The sequence below is a fragment of the Antedon bifida genome, chromosome 1, assembly GCF_963402885.1.
Source record: "Antedon bifida chromosome 1, ecAntBifi1.1, whole genome shotgun sequence".
Classification (NCBI taxonomy): domain Eukaryota; kingdom Metazoa; phylum Echinodermata; class Crinoidea; order Comatulida; family Antedonidae; genus Antedon; species Antedon bifida.
The window spans coordinates 3,868,519-3,886,454 of record NC_136226.1 but is presented as its reverse complement, the minus strand read 5'-3'; the positions used below and the strand labels follow the sequence as shown (position 1 = coordinate 3,886,454).

General features: G+C 34.4%; 4 protein-coding genes across 4 annotated transcripts; all 4 read left to right on the top strand.

Annotated features, from left to right (window-relative positions):
* On the top strand, positions 1 to 582 carry LOC144840738 (proton-coupled folate transporter-like). Its single transcript, XM_078696770.1, has one exon. It carries the CDS (start codon positions 1 to 3, stop codon positions 580 to 582), a length of 582 nt encoding a protein of 193 aa, XP_078552896.1.
* A 502-nt stretch (positions 583 to 1,084) lies between these two features.
* Positions 1,085 to 4,234, top strand: LOC144840671 (proton-coupled folate transporter-like). The gene is made up of 5 exons (XM_078696649.1): positions 1,085 to 1,952; positions 2,251 to 2,385; positions 3,245 to 3,328; positions 3,503 to 3,659; positions 4,103 to 4,234. Exons 1-5 carry the CDS (start codon positions 1,085 to 1,087, stop codon positions 4,209 to 4,211), a joined length of 1,353 nt encoding a protein of 450 aa, XP_078552775.1. The 3' UTR covers positions 4,212 to 4,234.
* A 1,010-nt stretch (positions 4,235 to 5,244) lies between these two features.
* LOC144840606 (proton-coupled folate transporter-like) lies at positions 5,245 to 7,958 on the top strand. Its single transcript, XM_078696522.1, has 5 exons — positions 5,245 to 5,938; positions 6,353 to 6,487; positions 6,991 to 7,074; positions 7,262 to 7,418; positions 7,868 to 7,958. Exons 1-5 carry the CDS (start codon positions 5,245 to 5,247, stop codon positions 7,956 to 7,958), a joined length of 1,161 nt encoding a protein of 386 aa, XP_078552648.1.
* A 2,183-nt stretch (positions 7,959 to 10,141) lies between these two features.
* Positions 10,142 to 14,928, top strand: LOC144838227 (uncharacterized). The gene is made up of 8 exons (XM_078693581.1): positions 10,142 to 10,844; positions 11,081 to 11,152; positions 11,266 to 12,062; positions 12,160 to 12,955; positions 13,055 to 13,551; positions 13,660 to 13,922; positions 14,007 to 14,255; positions 14,344 to 14,928. The coding sequence occupies exons 1-8, from the start codon at positions 10,298 to 10,300 to the stop codon at positions 14,873 to 14,875; spliced, it is 3,753 nt and encodes a 1,250-aa protein (XP_078549707.1). The 5' UTR covers positions 10,142 to 10,297; the 3' UTR covers positions 14,876 to 14,928.
* The last annotated feature ends 3,008 nt before the right edge of the window (positions 14,929 to 17,936 follow it).

Here is a 17,936-nt window from a genome sequence, read left to right as displayed (position 1 = left end):
ATGGAGGCACCAGTTGAGCCAACCGTGTTTATTGCTTATCTGGCGTTGTCACTTCTATCTATACAAGGAGTGGTCTTCACTAAATATGTAATTTCTGTACATCTAAGTTCTAATTCTGAACTTAAAAATTCCACTTCGGATCTAGGCCTAGTAGAACAAGAACTGACTGCCAAATGGACTATCGTTTTTATGTTATGCCAGGCTGTCCCTTCACTGTTCGTTATGCTATACGTATCAGTATTAAGTGATCGAGTCGGCAGGAAAATCAGTCTAATTGTGCCGGCGGTCGGACTTTTAGGGGCATCCGTTAGTTTCTGCTGTGTCTACATATTCGAACTGTCTGCCCCATATCTTCTTATCGGAAACTTATTAATTGGTTTGACTGGCACTCCAATCTTACTTCGATCAGGAGCCGCTGCTTATATTGGCGACACCTGTAAACCAGAAGATGTGACAATTCGCATGGCAATCCTGGTAGGAGTTGTCGTTCTTGGAGTTGCTTTAGGACAGTTATTGTTTTCGATTTGGATAGAGACAACTGGATTCCTTCAACCATTCTTGTTCATGGGGACAGCACTTTGATCTACCTAGGTTTGCTCTCTACTGTTTCTAATTTTCTTGCTTTAGCAACAGCAACCGCTAACACTGTTTATGTAGGTATGTTCTTATGATTTAATCTTGATGTAAGTAAACATTAAACGCCAGTTAATAGATAAACTATAATTTTTTTGGTAGCTCAATACGGGGTACAAAAGCGTTTGTTCAACAACGTTTAAATAAGTGGTGGCGTAATTGATAACAAAATCTTTTGAACAATAGAACAATAGGTTATAAAGACAATTCCAGCAATCTTTTGTTCTATAATATGGAGGAGTTTATTCCTTCGTGATTCTATTATCCGAGCAAACGGATTTTAGATTAGTTGCTTTTCAGCTGACTTTTACTTTTGTACTCAATCGGCAATCGCCTTCTACTCTAAAATGTACATCGTGTGTAAGTTCAATTTACAATTTTGATTTGTTTATGCTAGAAGTTGTTCCAGTAAGGATTTTACAGTAAAACGGTACACCTATCAGAATATTAAATGGAGGCACCAGTTGAGCCAACCGTGTTTATTGCTTATCTGGCGTTGTCACTTCTATCTATACAAGGAGTGGTCTTCACTAAATATGTAATTTCTGTACATCTAAGTTCTAATTCTGAACTTAAAAATTCCACTTCGGATCTAGGCCCAGTAGAACAAGAACTGACTGCCAAATGGACTATCGTTTTTATGTTATGCCAGGCTGTCCCTTCACTGTTCGTTATGCTATACGTATCAGTATTAAGTGATCGAGTCGGCAGGAAAATCAGTCTAATTGTGCCGGCGGTCGGACTTTTAGGGGCATCCGTTAGTTTCTGCTGTGTCTACATATTCGAACTGTCTGCCCCATATCTTCTTATCGGAAACTTATTAATTGGTTTGACTGGCACTCCAATCTTACTTCGATCAGGAGCCGCTGCTTATATTGGCGACACCTGTAAACCAGAAGATGTGACAATTCGCATGGCAATCCTGGTAGGAGTTGTCGTTCTTGGAGTTGCTTTAGGACAGTTATTGTTTTCGATTTGGATAGAGACAACTGGATTCCTTCAACCATTCTTGTTCATGACAGGTCTGCTAGTGTTTTGTATTTTCTACATTGTGTGTTTGATGAAGGACAGTATTGATTCTAAACAGATAAAGGAAACATCTTCATTTAAGGAGGCGATAGAAGGTTTGATCGATATAACAACCAGTAACAGAAATAACCGCCGAAATCTAATGTGGCTTTGGTTGGCTGTTAGATTTTCTGCCACGTTATACCCTTTTTACTATATCATTCAGCTATATCTCATTGGTCCGCCATTACGTTTGTCAATTTCAACAGATGGGATATTCACTTTTTGTTACTTCATGTCAAATGCAATAGGTAACTTATAAATTATTGTTTTGTAAACGTTTTGTCATAAGCCTGTTAAGCTAATTTACAAATATTATATTGCAAATTTACAGAAATGTTATATAACGCTGATGTATAGTAAGCCGCTACACGTTTTAATTTTCATTGTGCGACAGAATAATTGATTGCAATATGGTCGTGATGCGCAAGATAAGTACTGTACAAATAATTATAAGAGGCTTATTATATAATCGTAAATAAGGTCGCTGGAAATGCTGTCTCTGCAAAATCCAGAGCGATGCGTAATTCATATTTGGTTGTTTTCTAGGAATGCTATTTGTTACAAAAGCTTTGCAGAAGTTTTGCAACATGGGGGACAGCACTTTGATCTACCTAGGTTTGCTTTCCACTGTTTCTAATTTTCTTGCTTTGGCAACAGCAACCGCTAACACTGTTTATGTAGGTATGTTCTTATGATTTAATCTTGATGTAAGTAAACATTAAAAGCCAGATAGATACTATAATGTTTTCAGTGTAGCTCAATAAGTTTCCCCGTTGATAGTTGTGTCTAAAAGAAACAAAATAACAAATTTATATGTATAAAAAGAGGAAACTATGAAGAGAAAAGATAAAAACAAAAATCAATGTGATAATATGTAAACAAATGAACAAAACTCTTTAAAAAAAGGTATGTAAACAGATGATGAAAACAAACATTGTTAATATTAATGTTATATTTTATATTATTTTATTCAATCGAAACGAACAGCGATAATTACCGCCACTAACAGGTTTGATACAAACAAAGCCAGGACTGTTTAAAGCACCTTGATTGGTCCAGTGCCCACCTTGACCAGAGGAAAGGCATAAGTCAATACAGATGCAGATACTAGATGCAGGGGCTGCCATAAGAGTCAGCAGTGCTGATTTCAAATGCCTAACGGGACCCCAGCTCCATATACAGCACCTGATATTTCCAGATGGTCTCCCATCCAAGCTCTAACCAGGCCCATAATATGTATAGTGTATTGAAATGAAAATGTTTAGAACATATTATGTATGGAAATAAAAGTGGGATGAACCCACATAAGATAAAAAAAACAAATTCAATTTAAATTAAATGTTTGATTATATGCACTTCTTACCCAATTGACCTAGATGTGAAACATATAGTGTGTGCTGTCAATAGTCAGTATCTAGATGACTGTCAATAGTCAGTTAAGATGTACCTATTGACAACTGCAGAATAGGTACAATCATTCAATTGATAAAAATATAAATATACAGTGATCTATGAAATCTTGGTCTTTTCTTTTGTATAGTGATACCATTGGCATGTTTAATTTATGTACCAAAGGCAGTTTCTCATGCACAACTATCAAACCTGGTCGAGAAACAGGAGAGAGGTTAGTTCTTACTACTTTTTCTTGCGTACGCTGATTAGGAATTCCGCATACTATAAAACATAGTCTTACAACAAGGTATCAATAGCAGTGCAAAACATCTGCTTTTTCAACTGAACTCCTTAATTTTAAAACATAATTGTATAAATAATAATTGATTTTTATTTCTCTATAAAGGAGCGTTGTTTGCTTTAGCTGCAGTAACAGATGGCATTGGGTTTATTATCGGGCCTTTCTGGTCAAACCTCGTATATTCAGCTACTGTTAGATATACTCCGAATCTTATTTGGTACCTATTCGCCATGCTTTCACTGATTACCACTGTTATTGTAATGTAAGTACACGTTTAAATTTAAATTCAATTGAAGTTTCTAAATAATTTTAATGTGGAAAGTTTGTTCGCGTTCTTGACTCACATAGTGTACAAAAAGAGTTGAAACAATAATTATAATAGACCAAACGACTAATATTGTTTTATTTTTTATAGGGTAGTCATTTGGAGTTATATGTCTACTGTTTCTTTAAAACTTTAAATTTAAATGCAGACATGATCATACTTATAGATGGATTGGTGTTAATGTTTAATCATGGTTTAATAGCGTCCTGTCTTCATGTTTATGGTTCGAATTATAGTTCTTGATAAGGGATTAAATCTCAAGAAATATAATACGTTGACGATACGCACTGATTATGATACATGTAGGTCTTTTACGGCGTTTACGTAAGTTCCGTGTGCGATATGCGTCTAGTATATATTTATTAATTTATTTTTAACAGATTTATTCACGTAAAATACGGATCTATTGATGCAACATGTTATCAGAAGTCAACAACTGAAGAAGTGGAGTCTAATGAAAAAGAAGGTCTTTTGGAGAAACCAAAATAAAGATAACGAAATCATTATGTAAATTATGAATAACAGAAATAGATCAAAACACGGTTGAATGGTACTGGAGAGTGGTGACAATCTTTTTCTATTCTCATCAAGAGAAAATTACATGTAATTACTCGAATTAAAAACATTTTAAAAAAATGCACGTATAGGCCTATTTATCTATTGATTTAGAGGATTAATTTCGACCCTTTTATTTTTTGACATAACTGGTTAGTATGACTCTATAATATGATGACAATGCAATATATGTGCACATATGGCAATATTATTGCATAATAATTGAATTTTAAAAAGTCGATATTTTGACCAATTTTGATTTTTTCGAAAAATGACAAAATTTCGACCCTTTTATTTTTTGACATAACTGGTTACTATGACTCTATTAGATGATGATAGTGCAATATATGTGCATATACCATTGTTGCCTGCAGGAACAATCAGGCTTTTGACCATATCATATGTTCTTATTTTCGTAGCTAGGACTTCAGCTACTAAAATAAACAGTAGAGCAGACAAGGGACATGCTTGTCTAATACCTTGGTGCATAACAACACTTTCTAATTGCAAACCATTATTTGTGAATATACAATTTGTATTGTTATACAGTGCTTTTACCAAATTCACAAATGAAATACCAAAAGTGAATTTATTTAAGGTTTCTATTAAAAGTGAACTTATGGTCACCACCAAGGTTATAGTAAGGTTAATGAAGACAATACTTAGGTATTTTTTTATAAACGCTTGATGGCTATCGAACAATCGAACAGTGGCGTAAATGAATGTATCATTGTCCGAGTGGACAGGATTAGCTTCACTTTTCAGCTGAATTATATTCTTTATATAGGCCTACATATTTTGTATTTACATATTCTATCGGCAATGCATAGAGGAAGAAATGAATACACTACTTTCTTCTTTAAAATGTTATTCTAGAAGTACAATTGTTTGTTAAATCACAGACTGATGGTACAAGTTGTTCCAGTAAAGATTTTACAGTAACACGGTCAGTCGATCAGAATATTAAATGGAGGCACCAGTTGAGCCAACCGTGTTTATTGCTTATTTGGCGTGGTCACTTCTATCTATACAAGGAGTGGTCTTCACTAAATATGTAATTTCTGTGCATCTAAGTTCTAATTCTGAACTTAACAATTCCACTTCGGATCTAGGCTTAGTAGAACAAGAACTGACTGCCAGATGGAATATTGTTTTTATGTTATGCCAGGCTTTCCCTTCACTATTCGTTATGCTATACATATCAGTATTAAGTGATCGAGTCGGCAGGAAAATCAGTCTAATTGTGCCGGCGGTCGGACTTTTAGGGGCATCCGTTAATTTTTGCAGTGTATACATATTCGAACTGTCTGCCCCATATCTTCTTATCGGAAACTTATTAATTGGTTTGACTGGCACTCCAATCTTACTTCGATCAGGAGCTGCTGCTTATATTGGCGACACCTGTAAACCAGAAGATGTGACAATTCGCATGGCAATCCTTCTTGGAGTTGTCGTTCTTGGAATTGCTTTAGGACAGTTACTGTTTTCGATTTGGATAGAGACAACTGGATTCCTTCAACCATTCTTGTTCATGACAGGTCTGCTAGTGTTTTGTATTTTCTACATTGTGTGTTTGATGAAGGACAGTATTGATTCTAAACAGATAAAGGAAACATCTTCATTTAAGGGGGTAATAGAAGGTTTTATCGATATAACAACCAGTAACAGAAATAACCGCCGAAATATAATGTGGCTTTGGTTGGCAGTTAGATTTTCTATCATGTTACACCCTTGTTACTATATCATTCAACTGTATCTCATTGGTCCGCCATTGCGTTTGTCAACAGATGGGATATTCACTTTTTGTTACTTCATGTCAAATGCAATAGGTAACTTACAAATTCTTGTTTTGTAAATGTTTTGGCATAAGCCTGTTAACAGAAATGAAATTTACTGATATATATAGTAGTATGCCACGTTTTAGTTTTCATTGTGCGACATAACAATTGATTGCAAAATTGTCGTGATGCGCAAGATAAGTACAAGAGGCTTATATAATCGTAAATAGGGTCGCTGGAAATGCTGTCTCTGCAAAATCCAGAGCGATTCGTAATTCATATTTGGTTGTTTTCTAGGAATGCTATTTGTTACAAAAGCTTTGCAGAAGTTTTGCAACATGGGGGACAGCACTTTGATCTACCTAGGTTTGCTTTCTACTGTTTCTAATTTTATTGCTTTAGCAACAGCAACCGCTAACACTGTTTATGTAGGTATGTTCTTATGATTAAATCTTGATGTAAGTAAACATTAAACGCCAGTTAATAGATAAACTATAATTTTTTTGGTAGCTCAATACGGGGCACAGTTTGCGCAATTGATAGTTGTGTCTTAAACAAACAAAACACAAATTAAATTGAAATTCAATTTTTGTTTTTATGCACTTAATCATATATACTAGAAAATGTATCGGTTTTTTGTCAAAATTAATACCCTTTTTTTCAAAATGAATACACACAATTTATTTTTCAACGTCCCAAATGGCACCCCGTACAATACCTTGTAAAGCATTTATATTCTTGAATAGGTCTTCTTACCCAATTGACCAATAGATGTGAAACACATGGTTTGTGCTGTCAATAGTCAGTATCTAGATGACTGTCAATAGTCAGTTAAGATATACCTAGTGACAACTGCAGAATAGGTACAATCATTCATTTGATAAAAATATAAATATACAGTGGTCTATGAAATCTTGGTCTTTTCTTTTGTATAGTGATACCATTGGCCTGTTTAATTTATGTACCAAAGGCAGTTTCTCAGGCACAACTATCAAACCTGGTGGAGAAACAGGAGAGAGGTTAGTTTTACTACTTTTTCTTGCGTACGCTGATTAGGAATTCCGCATACTATAAAACATAGTCTTACGTCAAGGTAGTAGGCCTAATAGTAGTGCAAAACATCTGCTTTTTAAACTGAATTTCTTAATTTTAAAACATACCGGGGTAATTGTTTAAATATTAATTTATTTTTATTTCTCTATAAAGGAGCGTTGTTTGCTTTAGCTGGAGTAACAGATGGCATTGGGTTTATTATCGGGCCTTTTTGGACAAACCTGGTATATTCAGCTACTGTTAAATATGCTCCGAATCTTATTTGGTACCTATTCGCCATGCTTTCACTGATTACCACTGTTATTGTAATGTAAGTACATGTTTAAACTTAAATTCAAATGAAGTTTCTAAATAGTTGGAAAGTCTGTTCGCGTTCTTGACTCACATAGTGTACAGCAAGAGTTGAAATAATAATTTAAAAAGAAAAACGACTAATGTTTTTTTATAAATTTTTTTTATTGAGTACAGTAGTCATTTGGACCTATGAGGTCTACTCTTTCTACTCTAAACTATAGAATTGAAGACAGGATCATGCCTAGGCCTATAGCTGGATTAGTGTTAATGTTAATCATGGTTTAATAGCGTCCTGTCTTCATGTTTATGGTTCGAATTATAGTTCTTGATAAAGGATTAAATCTCAAGAAATATATATGTTGACGATACGCACTGATTATAATACATGTAGGTATTCTACGGATTTAATACGTAAGTTCTGTGCAATATGCGTCTTGTATATATTTATTCATTTATCTTTAACAGATGTATTCACGTAAAATACGGATATATTGATGCAACAACTGAAGAAGTGGAGTCCAATGAAAAAGACGGTCTTTTGGAGAAACCGAAATAAAGACGAAATCATTATGATATAAAAAATATCAAATGCAAAAAAAATGGATGTTAACGAATACAAAATATGTATGTTAATGGATAACTAGAAAAAAAAAGCATGTAATAGGAGAATAGATTAGAGATAGATTTAGATATAGATAATACAGAAAGTTTTTAAAATAAGACATGTTGATAAATTATGTTATGAGTTAACATAAAAGTAAAAATAATACAAGCAGAAAAATATGTGTATGATGATGATGAAAACAAGATTATTAAAAAATTAAAAAAAAAATATATTTAATATAAGTCAAAGTATGTTTATGCTATAAAAATGTATGTAAATAAAATAACATTAGTAGAAATGTATGTTGAAAATACAGTATGTATTTTTTTTTTTTTAGTTGGAAAAAAAAATTTATGTATTTAGTTGAAAAATAAATAATGTATTTTAGTTGAAAAATAAATTATGAATTTAAAAAAAACAAAGGTAAATACTCTAAACACAATATGTTTAACTGTAAACAAAAAAAGTTAAGTGTTAAGAGATAATAATGAAAAAGATGAACTCAAAAAGAAAGCAAATATGCATGATTAAAACAAATGTTAATAGACGAAATATACATGTTAATGTATTAATGTATATATATACAGTATGTATTTATGGAATTAAAAGTGGGATGAACCCACGTAAGACAAAAACAAATATCAAACCCTGTATTGCGCTACAAATAACCCAATGTGTGCTGTAGAATTGGACAATGAATTGAACAACTGATTGACCAATCAGAGCAGCGGAAAGCGTTCCAAAAGTTGAACAATCAGAGCACTGAAAAGTGACGTAAGCAGAGCCTTAGAAAAGTGTTCCAAATGTCGTCATTTTGACCAATCAGAACACTGAAAAGTGACGTAATTAATATCTGACTTCCACAAGTTTTTCACAACACAAACAATGATGAGATTTTGTCCAGATTTACATGCGACAACATCTTTTTACAAATCCTCTAGACTTATTATTATTATTATTAATTTCAAGGCGAATTCTGGTAGTAGCTGTATTCAATTCGAACGTGTACTTGCATTAAAGGTAAGAGCGAAATTGATTTCATGCATTTAAAGTGTTGATAACTTGTTTGGCCTAGGCCGTGACTATGGCCTAGCAAATGTGTTTGTATGGGTGCCAGCCCCGCGGTCGACGCTAATTCTTGTTGGCGGTCTGCTCTGTGGGGTAAAATGCATTTGCTATTATTACTTCCCCCCCTAATTACCAATAGGCCTACATATATTTCATAAAGTATTAACAATAACGCATGCCTTTATAGGTTAGTTAGGGTTTAGATATAGTGTCACTCGACACTTACTTTAATTAATGTATTTACTATATAGGCCGCCTAGGCTAGGCTAGATAGAAAGACTTTTTTGGTTGCCATGAATTGTAAGTCAAACCATGGGCCTGCAAGGGCTATAGGCCCTAGTAAGATGCTATACTTACTTAAGGCTCCCTGTTATTTTTTTTCTTCAAAACTTATCTACTACGGGTAGTTAGATAGACTAGGCCTAGGCTTAGATTAGTATTTATCGATTTAGTTTAAAGTAAGCTATTCTTCAAAGTTTAATTTATTTAATATTTTAACAATCCTACTACTAGTTAGACTAGCCTATGTAGCCTGTAATAGATTTTAGGCCTAACATAATTTTAAACTATAAAAAACTAAATGTGTGCTGTATCAGAATAGCATCCATGGGAAACAGACTAAGCCTTCTAATTGATAGATAAACAATTTAACTTTTATTATAATGATTGTTTAATTAAGTGTAGGCTTCTACTCTTTGATCTAAAGCATTCGTTTAATTAGGCAATCAACTGTATTTGTGGATTTAGATAAGATTCTCAAATAATTTGATTGCATTAAAGGAAGTGCTCAGGGATCAAAGAGTTAATACATACACTGTTTAATAAACAAAGATTATTCAATTTACTCTAATTTATGTTGTAATTCTTTATATAGTTTTGTTAATTGAAAAAAAAACATAATTATTCATATGTAATATTTTCTTAATTTAATTTAGATAAAATAGTTTGTTCTTAGTAGATATGTTTTAATGCTATGTGATTCATTTTATTAATATTTTACATTTAAAGTCTTGGTCTACTATTAATTATTACTTGAGAAATTTTAACCCACAGATATTTTATTTAGATTTGATTTTCCTTTATTTACAGCCATTTACTACAACTGCACGGTGCACAGTGGCATTATACGGGTAACATTTTCTTTTATCACATACTTTACTTACATATATTTTTGCCTTTGATCAGTTTTTTTAGTTTTGCAGGTGTTCAATAGACAGTACAGTATGTTAAGACCAACTTTTCGGCGCAGTGAAGAGGGTGCCTTAATCCTTGAAGATACATCTGCTGCTGTAGTATTTAACAGCTTGAGAAAACGACCAACTGGCAAGTGTCTAACTCCTGATGATGTACGGCAAGATGCCTTGAAGGAGGTGTGCAGGCTGGGTGGAAACACCAAAGATGAATGTGATGTGTTGGGCTGCTACAGGTTTCAGCATGGTAAATACAGTGGACAAACATTCAAGTGGATGGTCGAAAATGTACTGGAATATGCAGTATGTTTTGTAATTAAAATGGCTAATGAAATTCCAAGTACAAGTTCACTTAATATCAACAAATTCAACTTTAAGAGGTACGTGGAGTCTTTCCCAGAAGGCAAAGAAGCCATAGCAATGAAAGAAATAAAACGCCTCAGGAAATGCCCAACTAGACAGACATCGTACATACCTGTTGGTATTGAGCTACAAAAGGTTAAGGATGTCACAGATGAAACACTTTCTGGTACTGATGTCTTTGATGCTTCTTTGCAGCCATCAACCTCATATGCACCAGGTAAGACTTATTTCATATTTTGTGTTTTTTGTGCATTTTTTAAATTAATAATTCGAGGTTTTGCATTTTTAGTGCCTGTGTATGTTGTAGGTTTGCTGGGTTTAGGTTTTTTTTTATGCATTCATTTATACTCAATCATAAAATCGTGTTGTTTAAATATATTGCTTTCTAGCATACTGTAGATAGCGAATGAAAGTAGTTTACTGCTAAATATTCTTTAATTTTCCGTCTTGCAGCTCAACCAAATACATCTTATGAACCTGTTAGTACTATGCCATCCACTACAGAAACTATCAAACATAGTGAAGGTAGTTTATTTCATGTAATTTTAATTATTTTGTTTGATGTTTAAAACTAGAAAATGAAAATTACATAATGTAGTTTAATTAATTATACAATTTTGTCTTGGTTTTTCTTGCAGATTGTCTCATACCAGATAAATGGAAGAAGAACTTGCCCGAGATTGATCAACAGTGGATTTCAAAAACCTTATTCAAGAAATCGAAGAAAGGGACCGCAGAGTTGGATTCAACTAAACTCAAACAACTTTGGTATTATCCACCTCAACCGGATCCGCTCAACAAAAACATACCCATGGCCAACAGTTACTTCGGTCATCGTCTTCTTCTTTGGTTGCCCCGCAAGACTTGGCAGGTCAAGCTGGTCTGCCCTCGGCCAGAATGCAAGAGCTATCCACTAACATCAGGCGGCCTCCATGGAATCGTTCGTCCAGTCCTGGATTTAGACTGCCACTACTTTCTTGCAACAGAACAACTGAGGTGCTCTAACTGCCAACAAAGACAAATTGGCTGGAGTGAAAACATTTTAAAGCAACTTGATTTAGCGCATCGCCTTCAGTTTCCTGTTGTACTTTCGTATCACTTGGCCTGCGACAACCGGGTCCTGCAGCTTCTAAAGTACCGTGGTCTCGGGAACAGTCCATCACAGCTTCGCCAACAAGTCTTAGAACAACACACAAGGCGGTGGAATGAGAGAGTGGCTCTCTACTTAGAAAATTGCAAGAAGTTCTGTGGTTCTCATGATGATTATGTCATTGCTGCTTCTAAATTTGATGAGGTGTCTAAAATGATTCCTGTTCCCACTGTCCAATGGTTCCTCACCATCTACTGCAACGAAGTAATGGGAAGAATCGACGAACTCAAGGCTTCTATCACATCGACGTTCGGAAGAGTGTTGAAGATTGACTCGACCAAAAGGGTAAGTAATTTCTGCAATTTGCTTTTAATTATTTAAATTTTTTTTTGCAGATTGTCGGGAAGCTTTCTTCCTAATAATTATTATATTTTTTTTGCAGATTGTAAGGAAGCTAGCCGGTCGTGCATGTGGAACAGGAGCATGGGCAACAAACGTCGGAAATGAGCACGGCCAGGTGCTCATTACAGTCCTGACTGCTGCAGAAGGATGTGGCCTAAACAACATGACAAACGGTATCATTAACCGATATGCTTCGGCAGGCGTACCTCCTCCCGATATTCTCTACGTCGATCGTGACTGCTGCGGTCATTCAAGCATAAGGAAGATGTTCAGCGCCTGGCCTGACATGCAAATTCGCCTGGACATCTGGCACTTCATGAGGAGAATTGCTGCAGCTTGTTCAACAGAATCACATCAGTTGTATCCGATCTTTCTCAAACGTCTTTCCGCTTGCATTTTTGAGTGGAGCGCTGACGATGTTGAACGTCTGAAGCTCGCCAAGCGTGAACAGCTCATTGCAAGCAAGAAGCATTCCAACCCAACAGACGACATCATATTGAAAAACATCAGCAAGAAGGAGTATGCTTTACATTGTCGCAGGACAACACGAGGGACTCGCGAGACTGCCGACCTAATCCGAGAGCTCCTGACTTCCCTCGATGGTGAAGAAGGCCGTGACACAATGGGCGTCCCACTCTTAGACTCCGAACAGACCTGGGATATCTGGAGCTCACAAGAGCGACACATCGCCTGCATCCAGGATCCAGAAGGCATCCCGCTCTACACAAAAACCAGCGAGATGCTTAAGGGTGGAGTTACCTTGCCAGTTTATCGTTGCGCAAGAGGCTCCACTTCTTTGGAATCGTTTCACCTTCACCTTAACAGGTTTATTCCAGGTACAGTATTACTTTTTATTTGGTATCTACCAAATCTTCAAACCTATCTACTGATTTTTGTATAATTTCATAATTATGGATGTTTTATTTTTTTCTCAGGTGAGCGTGCTAGCGACTTACATTTCCAAGCTTACCTGATGGAAGGACTTGTTCGATGGAATGCAAACCGTGCACTAGCTGCTACCCAGTCTGGAGCACCCATCTCCAGTACATATAGTGGACTGCATCAGCATGCTCTCAACATACTGGCAGAGCAAGTGATTGGCAAAAAAGTGTACAAAAGTTTTATCATTCCAAACAAGTACACTGGAGAACTCATCGGAGTGGAGTACCTGTATAGCCAGTCGAACAAAGTACTCGAAACTCAATTTCCTGTCAAAACAGATACCATTAATGATGAAGACTTTGATGAAGAAATTTACACTTTTGATGTTGATGAAGGTTATGATGACAAGACTCAACCTGACTACAAACCACCTAAGCGTTGTTTTAAACCTCGAAATGCTAAAGAAATCTCACCACCCCAGCTGGAGCCCTTGCCTTTATGTGACGGTAATGATGATGATGGTGAAGGAAAAGCAGCCCTTATTGACACAGTGAGTTAAATTTGTATTATTAGCTTCTACCTCACAAATTTTGTTTCTGTTTTGAAATACAATGCACGAGTCTAATAATTTATTTTGTTTTCATATTTTACAATTTAGGAACTTGAGGATTCCACTGGACCGGACAACATTCCAGGCTACGCCAAAGTTGAAGCCCTGGCAGATTACCTTATGCAGTTTAAGGAAGACAGTGGAGTGATAAGTCAAAGTCATGCTGAACATGTCGCAAAGTTGTGGAACAACCTGGATGCTTATGACAAAACCATTAAGCGCAAAGCACGGCATCAAGATTACTTGACGAAAGGCAGGTTCAAGAAAAGTAAAACTACTTCCGTAATACCTGGTGTTGAAAGCACTCGACGGTAAGGCAGTTTCCAGCGTTTTTCACTTTGTTGCATGATGAGTCTTAAATCTAACTCGTTTCTTTGTTGTTTTTTTTTAAAAAGATGCTTCTTAGGTCAGAACACCGGACCAGCTCAGTGGCCGGACTGCAATCGATATATGGAGTGCATTATTACCAAACTGTGTGAAGCGTATCCATCTACCGTATCTATCGAAGGTAAACGTTTCCAGCGCTGGCCGCTCATTACCAAAGGCTACAAGAACATTCGTCGGAAAGTGCTATCGAATGGACACCTGATGTTGTTTGCTAAGCTTCAGTTGATGGAGATAAATCGTACGACACTCATCCAGTGGTGAGTTTTAACTTGTTATTACTGTTATTTTACACTACAGTAAATACATTCAAGTTTTTAAATACTGTGTTTGATTTATTTACAACAGGTACAACAGAACATCAAAGAAGCAAGAGCGGCAAGTGTTGGAATCTGGCATCTCAGCAACAGTACCCAAACTTGTCTCTGATAAAACCCTACTTGAACCTTTAACCAAGCCAGCGGTGCTAAACGTTCATACAAGCGCTCCATCTTTCACATTTGTCCTACCAAAAAACACTTCCGGCCTAGCCTATTTAGGAAACAGACAGTCGATCCCAGTTCCAGGCGAGATAGCAAAACCACCACCATCAGTCCCTGAGGCTAGCAGTACTCGTATTCCTAGAACTACCCTCTTGTACAGAAAACGAGTGGCTAAAGACATATCGGAAGGGAAACCGATCAAAATATACAAACCAAGAACGTCTGCGATTGTGTGCTCAAAGTGTAAGCAACCAAGGTTAAATAAGAACCACACTCAGTACTATGGAAATTGGTATTGTGCTGCAACATCTGATGTGACTTTTGAAGAATGGAAATCGACTATGGTTGCCATCCGTCGCCTTCGTCAAGAGCGGAAAAAAAAGCAGCAACAAGAATGATTCCAAATGATTTTTGTAGCCATGGATAGACTTTTTATACTCTTTCATATATCTTCAATTTTTTTTTAATAATAATAAAAAAAAAAAAAGTTTTTAATGCTGCCAAATCCAAAGAGCAATGATTAATGTTGTAAATTATTTTGTAATTTTTATAAATTATATTCAGTTTTAATTATTACATTATAATTTACATTATATCATTCATTGCACTTTGTATTTGAAGGTCCCAAGCCCTTACAAAAAAAGCAGAGGGGAAACTTTTTGCAGTTGAGTGTACATTAAATGGTGACTTCTATATTCTTGTCAAGAGTATTTCCTTAGCAGTGTAAATTCTCAAATATTTTATATTTATTTCAAGAGCAATTCCACTACAATTCATTTTAATGTGAATCAAATAATTCCTTCCACCAATTCTAATAATATATTGTGATAATAACTCATACTATAGAGGTTATCATCCAGTAACCTTTAGTTACTCCTCTGACAGTTACACATATCATATGGTACCATGTGGCCTAGAAAAAAAGCCCCAGACAAAGTTAACGGTAATTTTGTCTCAATTTTTGAAAAAGGCTAACTTAATATCAAACTACTTGGAATATTGTTGGCCAATTAGAAGTCAGGGTGGGTTTTTTAACTAGTTAATTAATAACTAATACAGCACACATATTGTAGTCGAATTTACCGTTTTTTAAAAAACAAAATTCATGTACTATAGTACAAGGATTTTGTTTCGAAAATTGGATAAAACAATGTCGACTTTCTCAACTTTTAACATAAAATTAAAGTCTTATTATTCTATTATTTAATATCATTTAATACATCGATCATGTGATAAACCCCTAAAATTGACAGTTTTTAGTATGCCGGTATTCAAAACAACCTCCTAGATTCTTGGGCCCCATTGGCCAATTGTCCCGTTTCCTCATTATCTAATGACCCAGTCCAATTCAGTTTTAATGACCCCACATGGCTCTGTCCATTTCTTGTCCATTTCTTTTTGCGTTCTTTACCTTTCCGAATGAGAAGATTGAGCTGTACCCTTTGCGCAGGGATTTTTTCGAAAAATGGCTAATTTTCGACCTTTTTATTTTTCGACAAAAATGGGTTCTATGGTACTATAAGATGATCATAAAGCAATATATGACCATATACAGCAATAAAAACGCATAATAATTGAATTTTAAAAACTTGATATTTTGGCCAATTTTTGAAAAAATCCCTGTACTATAGTACAGGGATTTTTTCGAAAAATGGCTAATTTTCGACCTTTTTATTTTTCGACAAAAATGGGTTCTATGGTACTATAAGATGATCATAAAGCAATATATGACCATATACAGCAATAAAAACGCATAATAATTTAATTTTAAAAACTTGATATTTTGGCCAATTTTTAAAAAATCCCTGTACTATAGTACAGGGATTTTTTCGAAAAATGGCTAATTTTCGACCTTTTTATTTTTCGACAAAAATGGGTTCTATGGTACTATAAGATGATCATAAAGCAATATATAACCATATACAGCAATAAAAACGCATAATAATTGAATTTTAAAAACTTGATATTTTGGCCAATTTTTCCCTGTACTATTATAGTACAGGGATTTTTTTCGAAAAATGACTAATTTTCGACCTTTTTATTTTTCGACAAAAATGGGTTCTATGGTACTATAAGATGATCATAAAGCAATATATGACCATATACAGCAATAAAAACGCATAATAATTGAATTTTAAAAACTTGATATTTTGGCCAATTTTTGAAAAAATCCCTGTACTATAGTACAGGGATTTTTTCGAAAAATTGCCAATTTTCGACCTTTTTATTTTTCGACAAAAATGGGCTCTATGGTACTATAAGATGATCATAAAGCAATATATGATCATAAACAGCAATAAAAACGCATAATAATTGAATTTTAAAAACTTGATATTTTGGCCAATTTTTGAAAAAATCCCTGTACAGGGATTTTTTCGAAAAATGGCTAATTTTCGACCTTTTTATTTTTCGACAAAAATGGGTTCTATGGTACTATAAGATGATCATAAAGCAATATATGACCATATACAGCAATAAAAACGCATAATAATTTAATTTTAAAAACTTGATATTTTGGCCAATTTTTAAAAAATCCCTGTACTATAGTACAGGGATTTTTTCGAAAAATGGCTAATTTTCGACCTTTTTATTTTTCGACAAAAATGGGTTCTATGGTACTATAAGATGATCATAAAGCAATATATAACCATATACAGCAATAAAAACGCATAATAATTGAATTTTAAAAACTTGATATTTTGGCCAATTTTTCCCTGTACTATTATAGTACAGGGATTTTTTTCGAAAAATGACTAATTTTCGACCTTTTTATTTTTCGACAAAAATGGGTTCTATGGTACTATAAGATGATCATAAAGCAATATATGACCATATACAGCAATAAAAACGCATAATAATTGAATTTTAAAAACTTGATATTTTGGCCAATTTTTGAAAAAATCTCTGTACTATAGTACAGGGATTTTTTCGAAAAATTGCCAATTTTCGACCTTTTTATTTTTCGACAAAAATGGGCTCTATGGTACTATAAGATGATCATAAAGCAATATATGATCATAAACAGCAATAAAAACGCATAATAATTGAATTTTAAAAACTTGATATTTTGGCCATTTTTTGAAAAAAATCCCTGTACTATAGTACAGGGATTTTTTCGAAAAATGGCCAATTTTCGACCTTTTTATTTTTCGACAAAAATGGGCTCTATGGTACTATAAGATGATCATAAAGCAATATATGATCATAAACAGCAATAAAAACGCATAATAATTGAATTTTAAAAACTTGATATTTTGGCCAATTTTTGAAAAAATCCCTGTACTATAGTACAGGAATTTTTTCGAAAAATGGCTAATTTTCGACCTTTTTATTTTTCGACAAAAATGGGTTCTATGGTACTATAAGATGATCATAAAGCAATATATGACCATATACAGCAATAAAAACGCATAATAATTGAATTTTAAAAACTTGATATTTTGGCCAATTTTTGAAAAA

What these genes read in the sequence shown, in the direction of transcription:
- LOC144838227 (XM_078693581.1), top strand. Translation starts at nt 10,298, where the DNA reads ATGTTAAGACCAACTTTTCGGCGCAGTGAAGAGGGTGCCTTAATCCTT. An exon ending in ATCAACCTCATATGCACCAG is followed by an intron (nt 10,845 to 11,080) that starts GTAAGACTTATT and finishes TCCGTCTTGCAG; the next exon opens with CTCAACCAAATACATCTTAT. An exon ending in AACTATCAAACATAGTGAAG is followed by an intron (nt 11,153 to 11,265) that starts GTAGTTTATTTC and finishes TTTTTCTTGCAG; the next exon opens with ATTGTCTCATACCAGATAAA.
- LOC144840671 (XM_078696649.1), top strand. Translation starts at nt 1,085, where the DNA reads ATGGAGGCACCAGTTGAGCCAACCGTGTTTATTGCTTATCTGGCGTTG. An exon ending in CGCTAACACTGTTTATGTAG is followed by an intron (nt 2,386 to 3,244) that starts GTATGTTCTTAT and finishes TCTTTTGTATAG; the next exon opens with TGATACCATTGGCATGTTTA. An exon ending in GGTCGAGAAACAGGAGAGAG is followed by an intron (nt 3,329 to 3,502) that starts GTTAGTTCTTAC and finishes TTCTCTATAAAG; the next exon opens with GAGCGTTGTTTGCTTTAGCT.
- LOC144840606 (XM_078696522.1), top strand. Translation starts at nt 5,245, where the DNA reads ATGGAGGCACCAGTTGAGCCAACCGTGTTTATTGCTTATTTGGCGTGG. An exon ending in GGTGGAGAAACAGGAGAGAG is followed by an intron (nt 7,075 to 7,261) that starts GTTAGTTTTACT and finishes TTCTCTATAAAG; the next exon opens with GAGCGTTGTTTGCTTTAGCT. An exon ending in ATTACCACTGTTATTGTAAT is followed by an intron (nt 7,419 to 7,867) that starts GTAAGTACATGT and finishes TATCTTTAACAG; the next exon opens with ATGTATTCACGTAAAATACG.
- LOC144840738 (XM_078696770.1), top strand. Translation starts at nt 1, where the DNA reads ATGGAGGCACCAGTTGAGCCAACCGTGTTTATTGCTTATCTGGCGTTG.